This window comes from Diceros bicornis, chromosome 17 (genome assembly GCF_020826845.1).
Source record: "Diceros bicornis minor isolate mBicDic1 chromosome 17, mDicBic1.mat.cur, whole genome shotgun sequence".
Lineage (NCBI taxonomy): Eukaryota > Metazoa > Chordata > Mammalia > Perissodactyla > Rhinocerotidae > Diceros > Diceros bicornis.
In genome coordinates this window covers 48915096-48934533 of record NC_080756.1, presented here as the reverse complement: position 1 = coordinate 48934533, position 19438 = coordinate 48915096, and the positions used below count along the sequence as shown (strand labels likewise).

The 19438-nt window shown below is 44.0% G+C and overlaps 1 protein-coding gene across 4 annotated transcripts in view; it reads left to right on the top strand.

Annotated features, from left to right (window-relative positions):
* ETV6 (ETS variant transcription factor 6) overlaps positions 1–18000 on the top strand; it is a 219602-nt gene extending 201602 nt beyond the window's left edge. For 3 of the 4 annotated variants that reach the window (XM_058558751.1, XM_058558748.1, XM_058558747.1), the window contains 3 exons: positions 8340–8482; positions 10360–10460; positions 14201–18000. In XM_058558751.1, the coding sequence (XP_058414734.1) occupies positions 8340–8482; positions 10360–10460; positions 14201–14306 (350 nt within the window). In that variant the 3' untranslated portion in view covers positions 14307–18000. The remainder of the gene's footprint in view (positions 1–8339; positions 8483–10359; positions 10461–14200) is intronic. The other variant, XM_058558750.1, reaches the window with a different exon arrangement.
* Positions 18001–19438: the final 1438 nt, after the last annotated feature.

Below are 19438 nucleotides of genomic sequence, written 5' to 3'. Positions count from 1 at the left end.
GTATGTTGGCAGTGAGCAGCATAAGGTGATGAGGACAGTGGGGATCCCGTGAGTCGTGTTGTCAGTATATATTGAAATTCATTCTTAGAACTCGATGATTTCAATGCTAGCAGGGCCTTTTACAGATGAAGCAACTGAGATGCAGACACATCAAAAGTCCAGCCTCGAGCTTCCGTCCAGTGGTCTTTCTGACACGCTTGTTTCCTTCTGACCCGGGCCTCTAGAGCAGGGATTGAAAACCCCGGCCCATGGGTCAAATCAGCCACCGCCTGTTTTTGTAAATCAGGTTTTATTGGCACACGGCCACACCCATTCACTTAGTATTGTCTGAGGCTGCTTTTGCGCTGCAGTGGCAGAGTTGAGTCGTGGCAGCAGAGATCGTATGGCCAGCAAAGCCTAAAATATTTACTAATTGGCCTTTTCCAGAAAACGTTGGCTGCTCCTGTTCTACAGCATTGTTTACGCATATGTTGGGTATGCTGGGAATCGCAGGCGTAAGGTAGGATGCAGATGTAGAAAACGCTGTCCCTGCTCTCAGAGAATTACTTGCACTTCGGAGGCTGAGGCGTGCCTAAGACGTGGAAGGAACAATAACAAGTGATGTAAGAAAGGAGACAAGTTCTAGACTGCAGGCTGTAGACTGTTTGCAGACCAGTCAGAGTAGTTACAATAGCATCATTACCATAAATAAAATACAACTAAATAAAAGAAATTGTTTCTTTGCATACTTGAATTATGTAGTTAAATCATTCCTTCATTTATTCAAAAATTATTACGTATCTCTATATGGCAGGTATTTTTCTAGGTGATGGAGTACAGCATCTCTAAATGCCAAATTTTGCATCTTAGCTGGCATAAGGCAATATCCCTCTTACTTTATGCCATCAAACAAACTAAGCTCCTGCTTTGATTTTAACTATAGACAGCTAAGTCTTAAAGGAAAAATTTTAAGTCATTTTGGCTTTCTCTTAAAGTTCTTCAATTCCATTAAAACCTGAGTTACCAGACTTCCTGTCTGCTTGTCCCTTCCTTGGCCTTAATCCAAAAATCTGCTAAGGAAGCAAGACTCATTGGCAAACTGGTTTATAATCCATTCGTAGCTGTTTATTTGCTACACGAAAGTGGGGACTTTAGAAGTCTGTACAGATTGGGTTGTTCGAAGTCCGTGACCCATCCACATGGAGAATATTTCTTGTGCTCATCTCACAACTTGTGCTTAATTCTCTCGATTTTCTTTGCAAACATGAACTTCACGCTTTGTGAGGATATCATGAGTTGGTTGATCCCACAGCAGATAAGACATAGAATCCTCTCCCAGCTCATGTTCTCTTCAGTCCCAACCCTCTTATAACACACATCATGGCAGTCTTTCAGATCCTTGAAGGGAATTGAAAAAATATGTTTATTATTTCTCAAGGTTACATTTTTAACAGAAACAGAAAGATTATCAGAGAAACATCGCATCTCCTGGATTGCTTCTTTGCCACCTGACTAGAAGAATGTACTTTCTTGATTTGGTTTTATTGACTGGATGAGTTTTATATGCACAGAAATTCAATCCTAGAAGCCTTTAATCTTAAATCAGATGAAGAAAAATAAGCCTGAGACTCCTGGGTCAGCAGTTGGAGGCTCATCCTGGGGGCTGCGAGGACCAGAGGGAGCGACACTGCACTCTGCCCTCGTGCTTCCATCTTGGCCTCCTCCCCAGCAGTATTGAATGGTGGTGAAATTGTTTCAGATGAGGCTCGTGGACTTTTATTTTCTTTTATAAATGAGCCTCAGGAGCAGCCTTGAAGGGAAAAAGACGTCATAAAAGAGAAGTCTAAAGGGATTAGTATGAGAGTGATCTCTGGGCCCTTGTGGTAAGGAGTTGGGGTGTGCATGTGTGTGTGCCCTTGCACGCACACGTATGTCTGTAAATATCTGTTTGGAGGAAAGAAAGGACAGGGTTGTGGGATGTCTCTATAAGCCAGAGGGGCTCAGGGTTTTAGTACCAGCTGACAGAGCCACGTCCTTCTGCACTATCTCAGGCTGATAACCCTCTGCAGAGCCCTGCATCCAGAACCCTTTAGGTCTGGGGACCAGAGTCCTGATCAGCAGTTGGCCTAGAGTGTTCCTGGGGGAACAGTGTGGGCCAGTGGGAAGTCAGCAGGATTGGAATCCAGACCTTGTCTCCCAAGCAGAGGTGCTTAATGTCCCTGAGGCATGGTTTCCTTATCCTTGTTATAATGAGAATACCCATTTCTGTACACTTTTGAGGACTAATGAGACAATATGTGAATATATAGCACAAGTAGGTTAATTACTAAGTGTTAGTATCCCTCCTCTGCTCCATTTTTCTTTGCTCTACTCCAGGGCTGCAGAGAGTGAGGAGAGAGCTGTAGGCACAGCCAGCGCACTGGCCCATCCAGAGCTGGCATGAGGCATTGGCTCAGAAAGCCTGTGTCTGGGGCATTTGTTCCAAGTGATGCTGGCCTGCAAAGTGCACCGCTTCTAGGGGCCCTGGTTTCCTATTTCCTTAGAGATTAACTTCTGCATCCCTCTCCCCTCCTCTGAGGCTTTGCCCGCTGCCCACATTTGGAGGAGATGGATGAGACCCTTGGGGAGGGGAAGGTCCTGCATTCCAACAGGAAGGTCCCAAGTGGCTCTGAGTTCTCACACTCTCTGAGTCACTGCCCTTTATTTTCACTGTGAAATACTGAGAAATCAAAGAGCCCTAGAAGAGAAGGAAGTTTCAGGGCAACATTTTTAAAAGATAAAACAGTACCAGCCCAGTGGCTGGGTGGAAAATAATAGAAGCGGCTTGAGGAGACTGGGAATTCCAGTTTGTTTAAGGGCACACATTACCGTAATGCAGCGTCCCTCCCTCCCTGCAGTCCCTGGATGCGAATTCCCGGGCTGCCCCCACACCTGAGACAGTTGTGGTCTTAATCTAGACCACTAGGTCCCAGCTGTGGGCTTAATCTCAGCTGTAAGGCCTGAGTTGCAGATACCAGTGATTCCCAGCCTTGCTCCACACCTTATGCAACCAGAGGTGAAAGGGTCCAGGCTTGTTTGCAGCTGTGGTCTCTGCCCCGATGAAACCAGGAAGCGTGGATCGTTGCCTTAGCTTCTCCCTCCCCCAGCTTGCCACTGTGCACATATGGTTTCTGTTTTCCTAAGCCACAGCAGAGCACAAGCAATTGCCCGTTGTAAACACACCTCTGCGTATCAACACAGGGTCGGCTGCACTGGATTTATCAACTTTCTGCTTCTAGGTAATGGCTGATCTGGAACTGAGGAGGAAAAAAAAAAAAAATGAGCTGCAGATGCCCCCCTGCGTGTTGTAAACCCCGTTGTTTCTATAAGCAGGGTTTCTCAAGTTTGGCGCTCTTGATATTTGGGCCAAATAAGTCTTTGTTGTAAGGAGTTGTCTTGTGCATTCTAAAATATTTAGCAGCATCCCTGGCCTGTACTCACTAGATGTCAGGAGCATCCTCCACCCATCCACACCCAGTGTGACAACCAAAATTGTCTCCAACCATTGCCATTACCCCCCAGGGAGCAAAATTGCCCCTAGTTTAGAACCACCGCTATAAAGCAGAGTAGCAACTTTTTATTTTGCATATTACTTACCTGTTCTGTTGCTGAACCTGAAATAAATTTGTTAATTTTTCATAATAAATTTAAAGAAATGAAACAGAGACACTCAGCCTCTTCTTGGTGATTATATCCACAGAACTCTGGTTTGCAGACCTTCATTTAAAATTCCATTGGGGCAGTTAAAACAACATAACATTACTTTCTTAGAAGCTTTCCTGAAATTTAAATTAACCACCATCATTAAACATTCCCTTTGTCAATAACATGACTTTGCCCACTCAGATTTTTTAAACGTCAGTCTTGTCTAGTATGGTTTTTTTCATTAGGAATCATGTTGGTTATGTGTGAATTGCCCCTCTTTTTACAATGTCTGCTCAGTGAGCTTATACAGTGAGTCTCTGGTAAGAGACAGACGTGGGAGTGAAAATATTTCTCCCTAACCACAGGAGGGATTTTTTGTGTGTGTGTGTGAGGAAGATCAGCCCTGAGCTAACATCCATGCTAATCCTCCTCTTTTTGCTGCGGAAGACGAGCTCTGAGCTAACATCTATTGCCAATCCTCCTCCTTTTTTTTTTCCCCCAAAGCCCCAGTAGATAGTTGTATGTCATAGTTGCGCATCCTTCTAGTTGCTGTATGTGGGACGCAGCCTCAGCATGATCAGAGAAGCGGTGCGTCGGTGCGTGCCTGGAATCCAAACCAGGGCTGCCAGTAGCGGAGCGCACGCACTTAACCGCTAAGCCACGGGGCCAGCCCAAGGAGGGATTTTTTACAATGCCTTTTAGCCACAGATACCCAGAGTCCCTCACTCAATGAGAGAGAGGACACTCTCTTTCTGCAGGTGAAAGTGGCATATCACTTCAGCTAAACCCTTTCGTAAACTTCATCTCATGGAAGAGACAATCCAAATCATGGACATTTGTTTAAAATACCCACATGCCTTGCTATAGAAGGCTCTTTAAGAGAAACGCATTTAAAATTAATGAATACTTTGTGACATAAATTGTCCTTCACATGCATATTCAAGTGTTTTGTAATGAGATGAACTTTTGTTTATAGAGTTTGGTGAGTTTTATTTATATAGTATTAAGCATTTTCATTGGTGATCAAAGAATAGTGTATCTGTGCAGACATGGATTTCGACAAAGCTGAAAAATTGCAGGTGGGCTGTGGTCACGGCCTCCAGAGGATCCAGGGAACTAAAAAGGATGTGCCTTTTATTCAATTGAAATCTTAAAAACAAAAATAACTCCTATGACTTGAGCTTCAATTGTAAAAAAAAGAAAAAAGAACTTGTGTGGTCAGGCATTTATTTTTATCATCTGGCATATTTTTAACTAAAGAAACAAAACAATCAATAGTGTTATAAAAGCCACTTACACTCTGAGCTTGAAACAACTACTTTATGCCACAGAATTCCTGTTGCTACCTTCGTTAGTGACTGAGTAATTCAGTATGTCTTGAATGTCAACATATCTTTATTACTCAACTAAAGTTGGCTTTGCTGGATTAAATGTCATTTAAAATGATCAACTGGCAGCTTGTTTGGGGTTATTTTCACATTTATGAAAAGGAAAAGTTTGCAAGATACAAGTGTTCTTGAAACTTATGGATAAAGTCTGTTCTCTAGTAAGCTCTGCCCTTCATTTACCAACCAAAGAGCAGATAAAATTCTAGATCTTTTTTAGTAAATGGTTTACATGAAAGTCCCACTTTGATGTCTCTGAAAAACCAACATGGTACTCCAGTGCTGGTTAAGCCCTTACTTGGAGAAATGGTCTAGTTCTCATTTCACTATTTATGAGAAATAGAATGTACCAAGGCAGTAAAAGAGAAGCAACAAAAACAATGAAAGTGAAATTCCTTGTGCAGTTGGGGATGGGGATGAGAGGAGAACCATCCCCTTAAGTTTTAGCTCCAGGTGGGCTAGAGGTGAGAGAAGTGCCTATATGTTGCTCACTATCATATGTGCAAAATTTCTTTCTATCAAACTACGAAAGACAACCAGATAGTTTTTTTATTATTAAATTTTATTAAAAAGAACACTCTAGAGAATCATATTCCCAATCCAGATGACTCCAAAGGTATCATCAAGCCTCTTTGTGGTAAAAGTGATTGTAACTCTGTAGGGAAACAGCAGAGGAGTTAGACACAAACCCCTTTGTTCCTCCTAAATTTACTGGCATTTTATATGATAATATTTGGTTTTATCAGATGTTTTCCAGTTGGAAGAGATTGTGGGAAATTAAAATGTACCTGCTATTTGAAGATTGGACAATTTAGCCAGAGCTCTATTCTCTATTTTCCATTTGTAGTAAAAATGTTGCAAGACCAGGAGGTAGCAAGAAGGGTTAAGACTCTTTGCCTACTTCACTGCTTTGCCTAGAAACTAGGTTCACCCTCTTACAAGTGCCTTAAAAATGAGCTAGATTATTCTCAGGCTGCAGTAGTGTAACACTGACTTCTCAAGGTACTTATAATGCTAGGATTGGTCCTCTTTTTCCTCCCCCTCCTCAGCCCACCCTCTTGCACACAGGGGCAGGTAGGAGGGAATAGAAGTGGCTGGTAGCTTCGGTTAGAATGGGGTTCAAACTCCAAGATCATAGGGTCATTGTTTTAAGAAGAAGACCACTTGTCCTTTTCCAAAACAGAATAAATCACACATCACATTAACTTTTAGACACAGATAATCAGGGAAAAAAGGATTCACAAGGGACACTAAAGATTTATGGTCATTTTAAGTTTAATGGTGGTTCCTTGAAAGATGAAGCCTCCTGAAAAATGCCACATTTTATGCCAGTTCCTTCTGTGTTCAGAGAGAAAGCCAGATTGCACAAAGGACGCACCACACAGAGTTAAACCTTGCTCTGGAAAGTCCTAAACTTTTACAAATGTATACCTCAGCTTCTCTGAGAATGGAAGTTGCATCAGGAAGTGTGGCGTAGCACAAGCTTCGGAGTCACGCAGAGCCTGGAATCCTACACGTGTCACTCAGGAGCTGTGCCCTCTGAGTAAATTACCAAACCCTCTAAGCCACAGCTTCCTTGTCGATAAAGTAGGAATAGCAGGAGCACCTGCCTCCTGAGGTGTCGTAAGGGTCACACGCAGCCATGCTTATAGCCCACACAGCACAGTGCGTGCAAACAGCACCCAGTAAATGCCCTTGATGTTATTTTCATTACTTCTCTTCACTCGCATTATCGCTAATACAATAATCTTGTAAAGTAAGTGTTATTCTCGTTTCATAAATGAGGAAACAACCTCAGGGACATGGAAGAAACTTGCCCAAGGTGACCTGACTCAATTCCCCTCATAAACATACTCCAGAGAAGGGTTTGTTTTGTTCCCTGGGTGGTGAATGTGTTGGCTCTAAAATATTCTGAGTCTGGATTGGACCCTCCCCTCCCAGGTGTGCCAGGCCTCACCCAGCTCAGGAAGTCAGCACACTGTAGTGCAGGAGCCCGGAGCTCAAATCCCAGCGACCTCGGGTGTTAGAGGATTAGAAAGGATGCGTGGGAAATGAGGATTAGAAATAATGCACATATAGCGAGGATTAGAAATAATGCATGGAAAGTGAGGATTAGAAATAGTGCCTGGGAAGTGCCGAGCACATACTTGGCTTTCAGTAATTAATCATTTATTCGAGCACATACTTGGCTTTCAGTAATTAATCATTTATTACTAGCCATTCTGGCTAGTGCCTATCAAAGCTCCCAGAATCAACAGTGAACATCTGGAAGTTGGGCCCCTTATTCACAGCTGGAGGCCAGTCCAGCATCAACTAGGCTTAGAAAGTACACGTCTGTCCCCACCCACCCATGAAGGCTCTGCTAGAAGGCAAACCCTGCACCATTAGGCACAAACCCAGAAAGCACTAGAACCAGGGAAGGGTGTGCAGTGCTGGCCTTCTCTTTGAATTTGCCAACGCACAGCCAAAAGGCAATGCCCAGCACAGCACCTGGCCTGTACTAACTCACTTAATAAATACTGTGTCTGACCAAATGACTCAACATCAGTTCTGCAAATGGAGAAAGCAGTTTTTTTGCACTGGGTGTCTTTCTACAGTGATTCCATTATAATAAAACAATTTCAAAGACTTCTAAAGTAGGCCGTAATGAGAATATCTGTATTCTTTCTGGAAACCACGCGAGCCACAGTTCCCACAGTCATAGTCTCCAAACCACATAGTTTTTCTTCTCCCACAGTTTTTCACGTGTCACGCTTCTTTGTCTGACATCTTTTAGCCGACCCCAATCTTCACAATTTCGTGAGTTCAATGTCACCCTCCATCACCAGGGCAATCTTTTAGCCCACCCTTTACACCACACTGCTCTTGTTGGAGCACTGGGACTCTTTCTGCCCTTTCACCCTGCCGGCCTGCTTTCAGCTCACTCTCAGAGCCAACTCATTTGAAGTTAGAGCTTGCTCTCCATCTCTCATGTGGGCTCTGCTCAAGTTCAAGGCATTGGTCATGACCGTGGACAAGTCGCTTCCTCTCTCTAGGTCACCGTGTTCCTGTCTGTGGAGGGATGCACTTGGCCTGAATGGTCTCTGAGGCCTCCACAAGTCAAAGGTTGCCCTTCTCCAACACCATCTCACAGGTCTCTCTGGGCCGTAGTCTCCTCACTGTAAAACGAGGAGGTTAGACAATCAATCCAAAGTGGGCAAAAGCGGGTACTCAGTTATTTGCTGATTCTTGTTCTTAGTGCCTGCACAAGGAACCTTTTCAACAGTGTTTTCTTGCCCTTCTCCCCTGTAGACTGTAGACTGCTTTGGGATTACGTCTATCAGTTGCTTTCTGACAGCCGGTACGAAAACTTCATCCGATGGGAGGACAAAGAATCCAAAATATTCCGGATAGTGGATCCCAATGGACTGGCTCGACTGTGGGGAAACCATAAGGTAAAAGGGCCCCAGATATTTGCTCTGTAAACTAGTGCCAAACGCAAGCCTTTAGCCCTGGGTTGGAAGATAAATTGTCTGTCTTCTGCTTCCTAAGTCTTCCCATCATTATTTAGTTTATTCCTCACTGGGCAAACACTTAGACAGTTGCAAAGGGAAGGAGATAATAAAGATGCCCCTTTCCATTTGTTACTGGTGCCAGGTGCCAGTTAACTCAGCATGTCCCGGTCTGATGGGGCTGCGTTATGAGTAACCCTCACTCGTGTCCCCTTGACCTGGCCCTGCCACCCACGCGTCGTTAGGAACTGGGTAACAGGGAAGTGCTCCAGGACTCTATGACTCACAGGGGAGCTTTGGGAAGTGCCGCTTCTGTTCTGCTCAGTTAGAAATTCCCATGTTCGCAATAGCCCTTTTCTACATAGAAAATACTTATATTCTGACTTTCAAACATCCCCTTTAAATGCAAACAGTGCAAGAAGTATGATCACCCCCCAGTTTTCCACACTGAGAAGACGGAATGGAATTTAAAAGATAAAGTCTTTTATAGTTAGGAAAACTGTTAAAATGTGTAGATGTAATAAATGGGTAAAACAGCCGAAATGTCCATTGATGGCTGGATGGATAAAGAAGCTGTGGTATATAATACAGTGAAATACTCTTCAGCCTTAAAAAGAAGGAAATTTTGCAATATGTAACATGGATGAACTTTGAGGACACTATGCTAAGTGAAATAAGCCAGTCACAGAAGGACAAATACTGCTTGATTCCATTTATATGAAGTATCTAAAATAGGTAAATTCATTGAATCGAAGAGTGGAATGGTGTTGCCAGGGGCTGGGGCCAGGGGGAAATGGGGAGTTACTAATCAATGGGCATAAAGTTTCCATGAAGCAAGATGGGTAAATTCTAGAGATCTGCTGTACATTGTACCCATAGTTAACACTACTATATGATGCACTTAAAAATTTAAGAGGGTAGATCTCATGTTAACAGTTCTTACCACAATAAAATAAAATAAATAGAGCCAAAAGTCCCCCCCCCGCAAAAAAAATTTAAATTAATAAATCTGTATTCCTACTTTAAAAAAGTGAGTAACCAAGATTCAGGCCCAACCACAGACAGGTCGATGTGGGACAGAGGTGACAAGGCACCCTGGTGGCACAATGCCAGGTCAGCGGAATGAGAGGGGACAGAAGAGGCACAGCCAAGCTCTGCCCTGGCTGCCCCCTTCGAGGAGGGCAGCTGTCGCTCCGGCCCTGTTGAGGAGGACCTAATGCAGGCCTTGCCCAAATATGGCAAGGCCCCACTGACAGACACTTCAATGTGTGAGTCACTGAGAAAAATCCCTCTGCAACTCCCACGTTGAGCCATAGCCCCAGGGCTCAGAACCACTGTATTCTTGCTTCCACAACAGGAATTTAAACAAAAAAAATCTCTTCCTTAAAATGACAAACCAGAAACACAGTTTGAGAAAGGTCATTGCAACAAAAAAAAGAAACTCTGTGTGGGTCAGAAGGTGAAGGATGACCCACAGATAGGGGGATCTGCAGGAAATTCCTCGGGCATAGCAGAGCCACAGTCTTGGGAAAGGAAACAAGGGAGGTTGCTGTGGGATACGCTTTATGAGCCAGAGCTCCAAGGCTTCTGACAAAGGGTGATTCACCTTCGGAGAAATCTTGGCGATGGTGGCGTATAGAAAAGCAAAGGGTGGGAACTAGGGCCTGGAAGCCAGCACATTCGCAGGTAGCTTTCCTGAACGGCAGGGCCACAGGAGCAGCTGAGAGCTTTTATTTTAATAGCTCCCCCAGCGCCTTTTCTCAGGTTCATTTCATTGTATCTTTGTGCTTTTTTTCTCTCTTCCTCCTTTGAACAAACAGAACAGAACAAACATGACCTATGAGAAAATGTCCAGAGCCCTGCGCCACTACTACAAACTAAACATTATCAGGAAGGAGCCAGGACAAAGGCTTTTGTTCAGGTAGCATTTCCTCTTTCTCCTTTCCTTCTTTCGGGAGGATATTGTTTTCTTTAAATAAGAGGGAGGAGGGAGACTGTTAAGATCTCTACCTGCCTGTCTGATACTCAAAGACCTCATTGCTACAAATTGGATACCAGGTGCTGGTTTGTTAGAATTTAAGAAAGAAAAATTTTTTTTACTTATGTCTGTCCTGTAGTAAAGCCAAAACTAAATAAACACAGTCTGACTCACCTTTAAAATAAGGCAATGATTAAATAGTATTATCTCGTACTAACATCCAGTGTAGTTAAAGGGAGCAACCCAAGTAATGTTGTCAATGGCAAAGCAAGGAATTAAAGCTGGACTCCAGGTTCCCAACCCTGTAAGCTAGTTTCTGAACCAGTGTCAAACTGCAGTCATGGCCCATTAGTAAATCATGAAATAATGAGTCAGTCACAACTTTTTTTAATGTAATAGAACAGAATTGAATAGGATAGGATAAAGATGAAAAATATCAGACTATATCACATGAATTAAGAGTGACTGTTGATTCATGAAAATTTGGTTCCGGGGTGGGTGGGTGGGTGTGTGTGTGTGAGATGAGTCATGATATAAAATGTTTTCTTGCAATGCATAATAATCAGAAAAGTCTGAAAGCTGCTGCACTAGTCATTCCTCTTTCCAGAATTCCCCACAGCTAATGAGTTCCAACGATTTAACCTACCACATAGATTGTGATTCCAAGTACTATGCAAGAGACGAGAAAGAATTAGAAGAGGAAGAAGAAGGGATCTAAAGGACGAATCAGGAGAGGTAGAAGTAGACCTCTGACACTGGTGGTAATTGACATGGTGAGACCAAGTGAAGGTTGGGAGAAGGTGGGATCAACAAACACGACCTTAGGTTGTGGGTTTTGTCAGGTGGGACAGAAAAGAGTTTCAGATGGGGCTGGAGATGTGGATTTGGAATTATCTGTATACAAGTAGAAAATGACAGTATGGATGAGCAGAGGAGCTCACTGGGATAAGAACTTAGTAGAAAGAGCCGAGAATCTGGGCTTTAGCACTGGGAAGGTGTGGTAACTTAGGCATAGTAAAAACAATTGAAATCTTCAAAAGAACCAGAAAAGGCTGTTCAAGAAATGAAAACAGAATGGAATGAAGTTAAAAAAGAACCCTCCTTTCTCTGGCTCTGCTGATGCCTTCTCTTCATCCTTCACCTTAAACTTCCTCGTTGGCTCCTACACCTTTTTCCTGGATGAATTGATCCCATTACACAGCTTCAGTTATCAACTCAATGATTAGACTCAAATCTCTATATCCAGCTGTAAAATCTCCCTGAAATTCCAAATCTGAATTTCCAAGAGCTTCTTACAGGACGTGTCCACTGAGATATCACATTAGTATCTCAGACATGAAACGTTCAAGATAGACCTTCACATACTAGAAGTCACCTCTCACCTCCAGCATTCTTGTTACTCATCAGTGACATCACCATTGTTTTAAGCAACCAACCTTGACACTAAAGTTATCTTTGACTCTTCCTATATCCAAGTCAGTCATTGTGCTGGATTGCCCATTGGCTCTTCAGCACCATTCCCACGCCATTCTATGTTGCAGGGGCTAGAAGCCTGGGAAACACGTTTCCCAAGATTTCTTACCAGCAGGTTCCAGGTTGGAGTCTACCAATGACAAGCACTTTCATGAGATTTGGAAGATGAAAGAAAGGCAAAAGCATTATTATTGCTTCCCTGCAATGAAGGCTGATGTCTAGACTTCATGATTCACATCTAGATTGATTAAACAATCTTCTACCTCTGGTCCACGCTCCTGCCTCCCGAATTCATCATACACACTGCCAGCTGCCCTACAACACTAATATGATTTCCTGTGCCAGAAACATATATCCCTTTAACTTTTGCTTTTTTAATATGTATATCCTCTGTGTCCATCTCTGTGGACCATAAAGGTCCATGCCCTTTATGAGGCCTTCTTCAACTGCTCAAACACACACAGATATCTTCTTTCATCATCTCTTGGGTTCTCTTGGCCCTAAACCACATTGTGATTTGCATTTTTAATGGCTATATGTGTGAAGTCCTTCTCCTCACAACTAGATCATAAGCTCCTAGAAAGCAGAGGGTTGTATTTTATATAATTCTGTTTTATTCCTTATAGAGGCTTTTCTTGCCAAGCCTGGTATGGAATATCAGAAGCTTAATATAAAAAAAGTAGTCAAAAGAAGAAAGGGGTCGTTTGAAGGGCAAAATATAGCATGTCTGTGGACTTGGCCTAGAGGGATTATTAGTGACTTCAGATGTGGAGGAAGAAGTTTTAGCTAGGGGATAAAGGCAGAAGACGGACTGCAGATGCTCCAGATCATACAGCCTGAGAAGTTCAGCAATAATGGGCAGAAAAGAAAAGTCGGAGTAGTTGAAAGGTTCATAGGCTTCCAATAGTGATTTTCAACAAGATAAAAGGAAAGAATAGTTCTCTTGGGGGAGAGATTAGTCATTTTTGAGGAAATGAGTGTTGGAAGCCAGACTTGCCACAAAATGAAGGCTTCTTGGTATAAAACCCAGTGTGTACTCTAGTGAAGTGTTAAATTGTGGGTACTCTTTACAATATTTATGGGCATTAAGGAAGGAAGATTTCAGTATGGACTGGTGCCTTTAAGCAGCTCTTTGATGATGAGGCAGAGCTCAGAGAATGAGTAGGGCTCAGCAAAAGAAGTAAAGAGGTTCCAAATAAGGGCAAAGCTAAAAGTTTGGAGGAGGGCATGAGCCATGATTTATAGAAGAAAAAAGACTGGCCCAACTGGAGTGGAGGTTCTTGCTAGCAAATAGTGGCAAACAAGAGTTTACTGGTTAGAGATGACAGAGGGCACTGATGGGCAGGCCAAAGAGTGTATCCTTGACTTGATAAGTGGTCATCATAGGCTTTTGAACATAGAGTGATGAGAGAAAATGTGTGTCCTAAGACAGTTCATCTGGTGCAGGGCAGAGTATATGGGAAGGGGAAGGTGTGCAGAGTGGGGCTGTGGAAAGGGCACTCCCACAGTAAGGGCAGGACATTTGCATCCAGGCTGCCTTCCTGCACCATGTAAATAGTGGTCGAAACAGGTCACTGATGTTATTTCCAAGTGAACCCAATGAACAAGGTGAGGCTTGCTGTGTGCACCTAGCTGCAAAGGATGATAGACTAAAGGGGATTAATTGCCAGTGTTTTGGGTGGGTCAGTGATAACACTGAAAAACATTCTCTTTCTTTTTGCCTTTCTAATTTCCAAAAGCACTACTAACTTGCCCTTTTATCAAAATTTTCCGTGCAGCATTTAATTGTATCCTTCGAGTTAAATTCAAGTTTTGAATACCATTCCCTGGACTCACGGTCCAGGTTGGAAATGCATGTACAGCTCTCATGGGTCTTGGTAAAATCTAACTCTCTAAAAATAAGAAACGCAGGTAAGTGAGCTGTACCAGGATTCCCTCGTATGGTCGTGCAGGAATGCACGACACAGCTTCAAGGGGCGCTCTCTACCACACAGTCATCCTAGACTTTTTTATAGTTATTTTGCCATTTTTCAGGCAGTCAGAGGAAGGAGCACCTTTTTCTAATTTGTGCTAAGTTAGCATCAATGGCTGGGTTTGGTAGCTCTCCAGCTGCGTGAGATGATGGGCCTTTCTTTTTCTAGGTTAGATTTCTGGTGAAGTCAACTTTAGGTAAATGTCATCTCTTTACTCCTCCATTTTTTCTTCCAAAGGTTTATGAAAACCCCAGATGAAATCATGAGTGGCCGAACAGACCGTCTGGAGCACCTTGAGTCCCAGGAGCTGGATGAACAAATATACCAGGAAGATGAATGCTGAAGGAACCAACCCCCAACCTCCGCGGGCCGGCAGCCGAGGGAAGCCCTGCCCACCAGGATTGCTGGAGGCGTGATGGAGCAGGCGGGCTGAGGAGAGTGAAGGAAGAGACCCCGAAATGGGAGTGACGCTTCTCTTGCGTACCAGGAGGGACCCCAGAGCACCTTAGACAAACCAGCCAGCAAAGGCGGGGCTGGAGTTCTGGCCAAGGGCACGAGCCCGGGACTCGAGTTTCACGTTTCCTACCCACTGGGAATCTCTCCATCTGTAATTCCTCACCCTCACCCTTCCACCTGTTGTTAGTTTCATGGTGTTTTTGTTTTTGTTTTTTTTAAGAACATGCAGTTTGACTTTTCAGCATTCATACAGGGGAAGACATCGAGGTTGTTTTCCTATGGAAATATATATCTATTATATATATATATTTTTTGCAAATCTCACGAAGTGCGGCAAGCCCAGCTGGTCAGGAAAGAATACTTGCAAAAGGGTTCAGGTTCCTCTTTATCCTGCCGCGTGGATCGGGTTTGTTCCTGTTGCTGTTGGGTCTTGGCTGGGGGGGATAAAAAGATGCTTTTAAAAAGGATAAAGTGAAAAAGAGAGCTCTCTTTTTCTCTCTCTCGCTCCTGCTCCTTCCCTGCCTCCCCTGCCCCCTCCCCCCCTGCTGTGGCGCTTCAGATGCCCTTCAGCAGAGGCCAGCCTCTTGGAGAGTCTTGGGAGTTGTTGGCAAACAGAATCAGTGGCCTGGGTGCTTTGTGGCCAGCACCACAAAATCAAACCCACATCCCGGCATCTGGCTACCCACTGGAGGAAGGCCAGAAACGTCACAGATGCTGCTGTCCTCCAGAAAGATGAGTGCTGGTCCAGCCCCTGACATGGCTGTGAGAACCACAGGCTTGGTGGTGCCACAGAGCGGAAGATAAGGATGGAAGATAATGATGGGGGCTTCCAAATAGCTTGGAAGACCCCAGCACCTTGGGATTAGCTTGCAAGTACTCCAAAGTGGAAATACAAAAAGACCACACAGGCTCGATGGTCCAGAAACTGGGTGAAAAATCTTCTATCATGGGGATTTATTGGTTTTTAAGGCTAGTGAGGAAGGAAGGGTCTTCTACTCCATCCCAGAGGCCACCTTGTGGTCAGTTTCATGCCCTCACCTAATTTTTTTTTTCAGTTTCCAGCCTTTTTTTAAAGTTTCCTGGTCCCCACAGGACACAGGGCATTTGAGAGAGGAGGATCCTGGTGTGCAGTCTCAGTTCCTACCGGTGTCAGCCCAGCCTGGGCAGACAGGAAATTCCTCAGATACATAACTTTCCTTCTTTCCTTCTTCCCTAGCTGTGTTTCAGAATGGACCCATTCGTGGCTCTTTTTCACCTCAAAATAAGGTCAATAGTGTCTTAAAATGAGGAAAGTGCCACCCCTTAGTACTTTTGATGATAGCAAATATTTTTGGAGAGCTGTTTTAGATTTTTTTTCTGGCCATCTGAATGGACTCTTTCAATATAGCTTCAGAATCCACTATTAGGAGTACAGTCTTTTTTAATCTAAAAGATGAGACCTGCCTTACAAAGCACGCGCTCCTCGTTTCTCTGTTTCCTGGACTCGGTTGGGTGAGCATCTCCCGGCTCCCAGGGTACTTGTGTGCGCTGTCAGCAGCAGTTCCCAAGTGAAGCTGCCAGACCCCCGGGCATCTCCTCAAGCCATTTCTGAGTGGAGTCAGGTACATAGGGGTTGGGGGCACACAGATGGGAGAACTGACAAGGACACCAGCCTGGGAGGAGGGAGGGACAAGTAGGTTGACTTCTGATTCAAGGACACTGGAATTGAGGAGCTGATCAAGGCTGTTCAGTCTTGCCCTGTTCCTGCCTCTTATCAGACTGCAGATAGACACATGGAGGTGGCCAGCCTCTCCCCACTGTCACACCCTCCCCCTACCTACCTTCTGTAATGTTGGGCTTGCAGTGAGGTCCCTAGAGGGTCCCTCATGAAGGGTTTGGTCTCAACCTGCTGGAATGGTAATGAAATGCAGCTGGATCCCAGCACGCCACAGATGTCTTCAAGAGTGTCCAGCAGCACACACTGGATGCATTTTCCAGCCTCTAAGGTGACTGATGTTGTATCTCACATGGAGAGATTAAGCCAAATTCCTGGTGTGTTGTGAAAGCCATTGAGTTCAAGAGCTGGAGAGAAAGGGTGGATTTTCACTGAAGACCTTTGTGTGAGCCTGAAATCAGAGAACAGGGCATGATGTTGCTCTTTTCTGAGATTAGGACATCTCCTTCTGTTCACTGACCCAGGTGTAAGGACTCAGGTTCTTACTGTTCAAAGAATCTTACAGTTGAATTGTGGAGGGAAATTCCCTTTTGCCCCAAGTATTTCTGTATTTAAAGTAGTATCCTATAAGAATATGTAAGGCTAAGGATCACACCTTCAGCCACTTGAAGAAAAAATAGAATGTGCTAATTCCAATGGAGTCTTTATTTCCCATCCGATATTACCAATAATGATTTTCTGTTGATTCCCTTAATGGCAAAAGTCCTCCTCGTTTGTTCTTTGAGAGAATACCTGGGCAGTGCTGACACCAGGGATACAGTATTTAGACACCACATACCCCAAAGATTTCAGATTCAATTTAGCAAAGCATGATGAAGCACGTGCCCGACACTGAGGGATTCAAAGATGAATCAGGTGCAAATCCCTGCCCTCTGTGAGTTTCTGTTCTACTGCAGAATCTAGCATGACATTCCTCACTGCAACACTAAGTACTGGGGGTGATGAAAATGTCACCTGGAACCAAATTAAAAGCACATCTGTGACACCAATAGTTGGCCTTCCCCTGCTGCTGTCATGGGAATTGTTGGCTTGCAAGATCAGAAATCAGGGGAGGAAAAGGCAGAAGAGCACTCAGGAGGAGAGCATCCTCGAGCTGTGTCCTGGGCAGACGGGCTCACCTGTATCTTGAAATTCTCTAGCCTCTTCTCCCTGCCAGGTGGCCTCCTCTCCACCAGAAGAAAGCAGCGGTCATTGGACTGGCTGTAGGGAAGCAATGTTATCTCTAAGATCTTTTTGTCCCAAGGCAAGGTGGTCTTGCCTAAGGCAGCAGCTCCAAAGTTCCAGATCCTTTTAGGGGGTCCCCACAGGAAAAGAGGAATAACAGACTGACGGAGTTTCTCCTTTCAACAGTATGTTTGGAACCCTCTGACCCATTGTCTTTTTACACTGAGAGCTTGTCCAAATCAGAATGTAGATTTAGCTGAAACTTAAACAGCTATGACAGGATTTACCTAAATGACTAAGTAACCACCATCCCCATCTTTCACTGCCTGGGACCCAACTCGGAATACATTTTTGAAACATTAACTCCCTTTTGCTGAAGGGAAACCTGCGTATCAGAGGGGTTGCCCTAGGAGCAGACAGCACGCCAGGGACAGAATTAGGACTGGGATTCAGCCCGGCCATACCCCCATTTGACCCATTCCCAGCCAGGAAGCTGAAGATAAAAGATTTGGGAAAATACACAAAGAACAAGGGCAGTTTTCTTTGCCCAAGCCTTCGGTGCTAGTTAGCTCTCACCCACTCAGCCTGCTCCTCTTCTCAGCAGAAACCTGGAATGAAGGGGGTGACACAAGGAAGCCCATGGGAGGGAGGAGGCAATAATCCCTGCCTGTCTAAAAACCACAGGAGACTAACCTGACACTCTTTTGGCCCCATCTGCATCAACACTAAACAACTACCAACTCCCTGAATCTTTCACACATGCCAAGTGAACGTTCTTGAAGATTTCTCTTTGTGACTGCAACCACCTACTTGCAAACCAGGACGAATCTAGAATTTCTTTTTTTTTTTTTTTTCGGTTTAATTTCTAATCTCTTGTTGTTTATGAGGTGTGGGGTTTATAAGGGACTGAATCAAATGAATGTAACAAAAAAGAAAAAACAAAAAAAAAATGCCTTTTCTCAGGGCCAGTGAGTTGCAAATAATTTTTAAAGAAAAGCCTATAATTGCATCATCTCAATAAATTTTTTATAAAAAAAAAAAACCTCAAGTCTCTGTTTTTAATAATATGAAATGAAGTCAGACAGGCAAGGTGCTGCAATGGAGTAAATCCTGTGTCCACTCAATTATGATAGAAAGTGCAGTCATGGTTTTTCCCTGGCAGGAATCCCGTGTCACAGCAGTCTGCAGGCAGTCTTCAGACAAGCGGCACCAGGAAGGTCAGAGCAAACAGTTCCAAACTGAGCAGCTGCCGCAGGGGCAGAAATTTGCCAGAAGGAACCCCAACCAGAGATGCTTGGGTTCTGTGCTGTGCTGAAGATTTATCAGTTCACTGAGGACAGAGGTGTTCCAAGAGTTAAAGGATCTTGGGTCTTCCCACAGTATAACTCTCTAGTGAAATCGTGGATGTGAGCCTATAGGTGATGAGGGCATAAATGTGGCGTAGAGCTCATGACCACACTCAGGACTAGAATGACATGGAAGGTCTTCGCACAGCTCAGAGCCAGCCCCCGTGCTCAGAATGTCTCAGCCACGTTAGCCAGTGGAGCCACCTGCCAACCAGTAGACACTTGTGATTTCAACATTAAACAGACCGTGGTCAACTAGAAGTATCTATCTGCCCTCAGAGGTGGGTAGAAACTAAGAGAAGAATGGAAAATGAGGCAAATTAACATTGCTTGTTAGCAACTCAGATGTAGGTTTGAGAAGCAGCAGCTTGAAATCAATGGTCTCAGAGAATGTTGTTAGATTATTCCTGTATTTAAGTTGGTCCCAGGGACTCTGTTTCCCATGACTGTGGGTTGCTGAAATTTGGCCCTATATTCTATATTGTCAGAGTATGATATCAGATAATAAGGGTCTAGATATTTCCTGAAGTGCTAATAACTCATCTGATACTACTATTTCCATAACCCGGCATTAGCATCACCTGGGAATGGGTAGAAATGCAAATTATCAGTTCCCACCCCATAAACTGAATCAAAAACCTTGGCAGTGGGGCTTAGTAATCTGTTTTAACAAGCTCGCGGGTGGTTCTGATGCATGCTGAAGTTTGGGAACCACTGCTAGCATCAATTTGTTCATCTTATGAGAAAGAGTATGTGGCCATTTAAACAGTAAGTACACAGATTAATTGATGACAA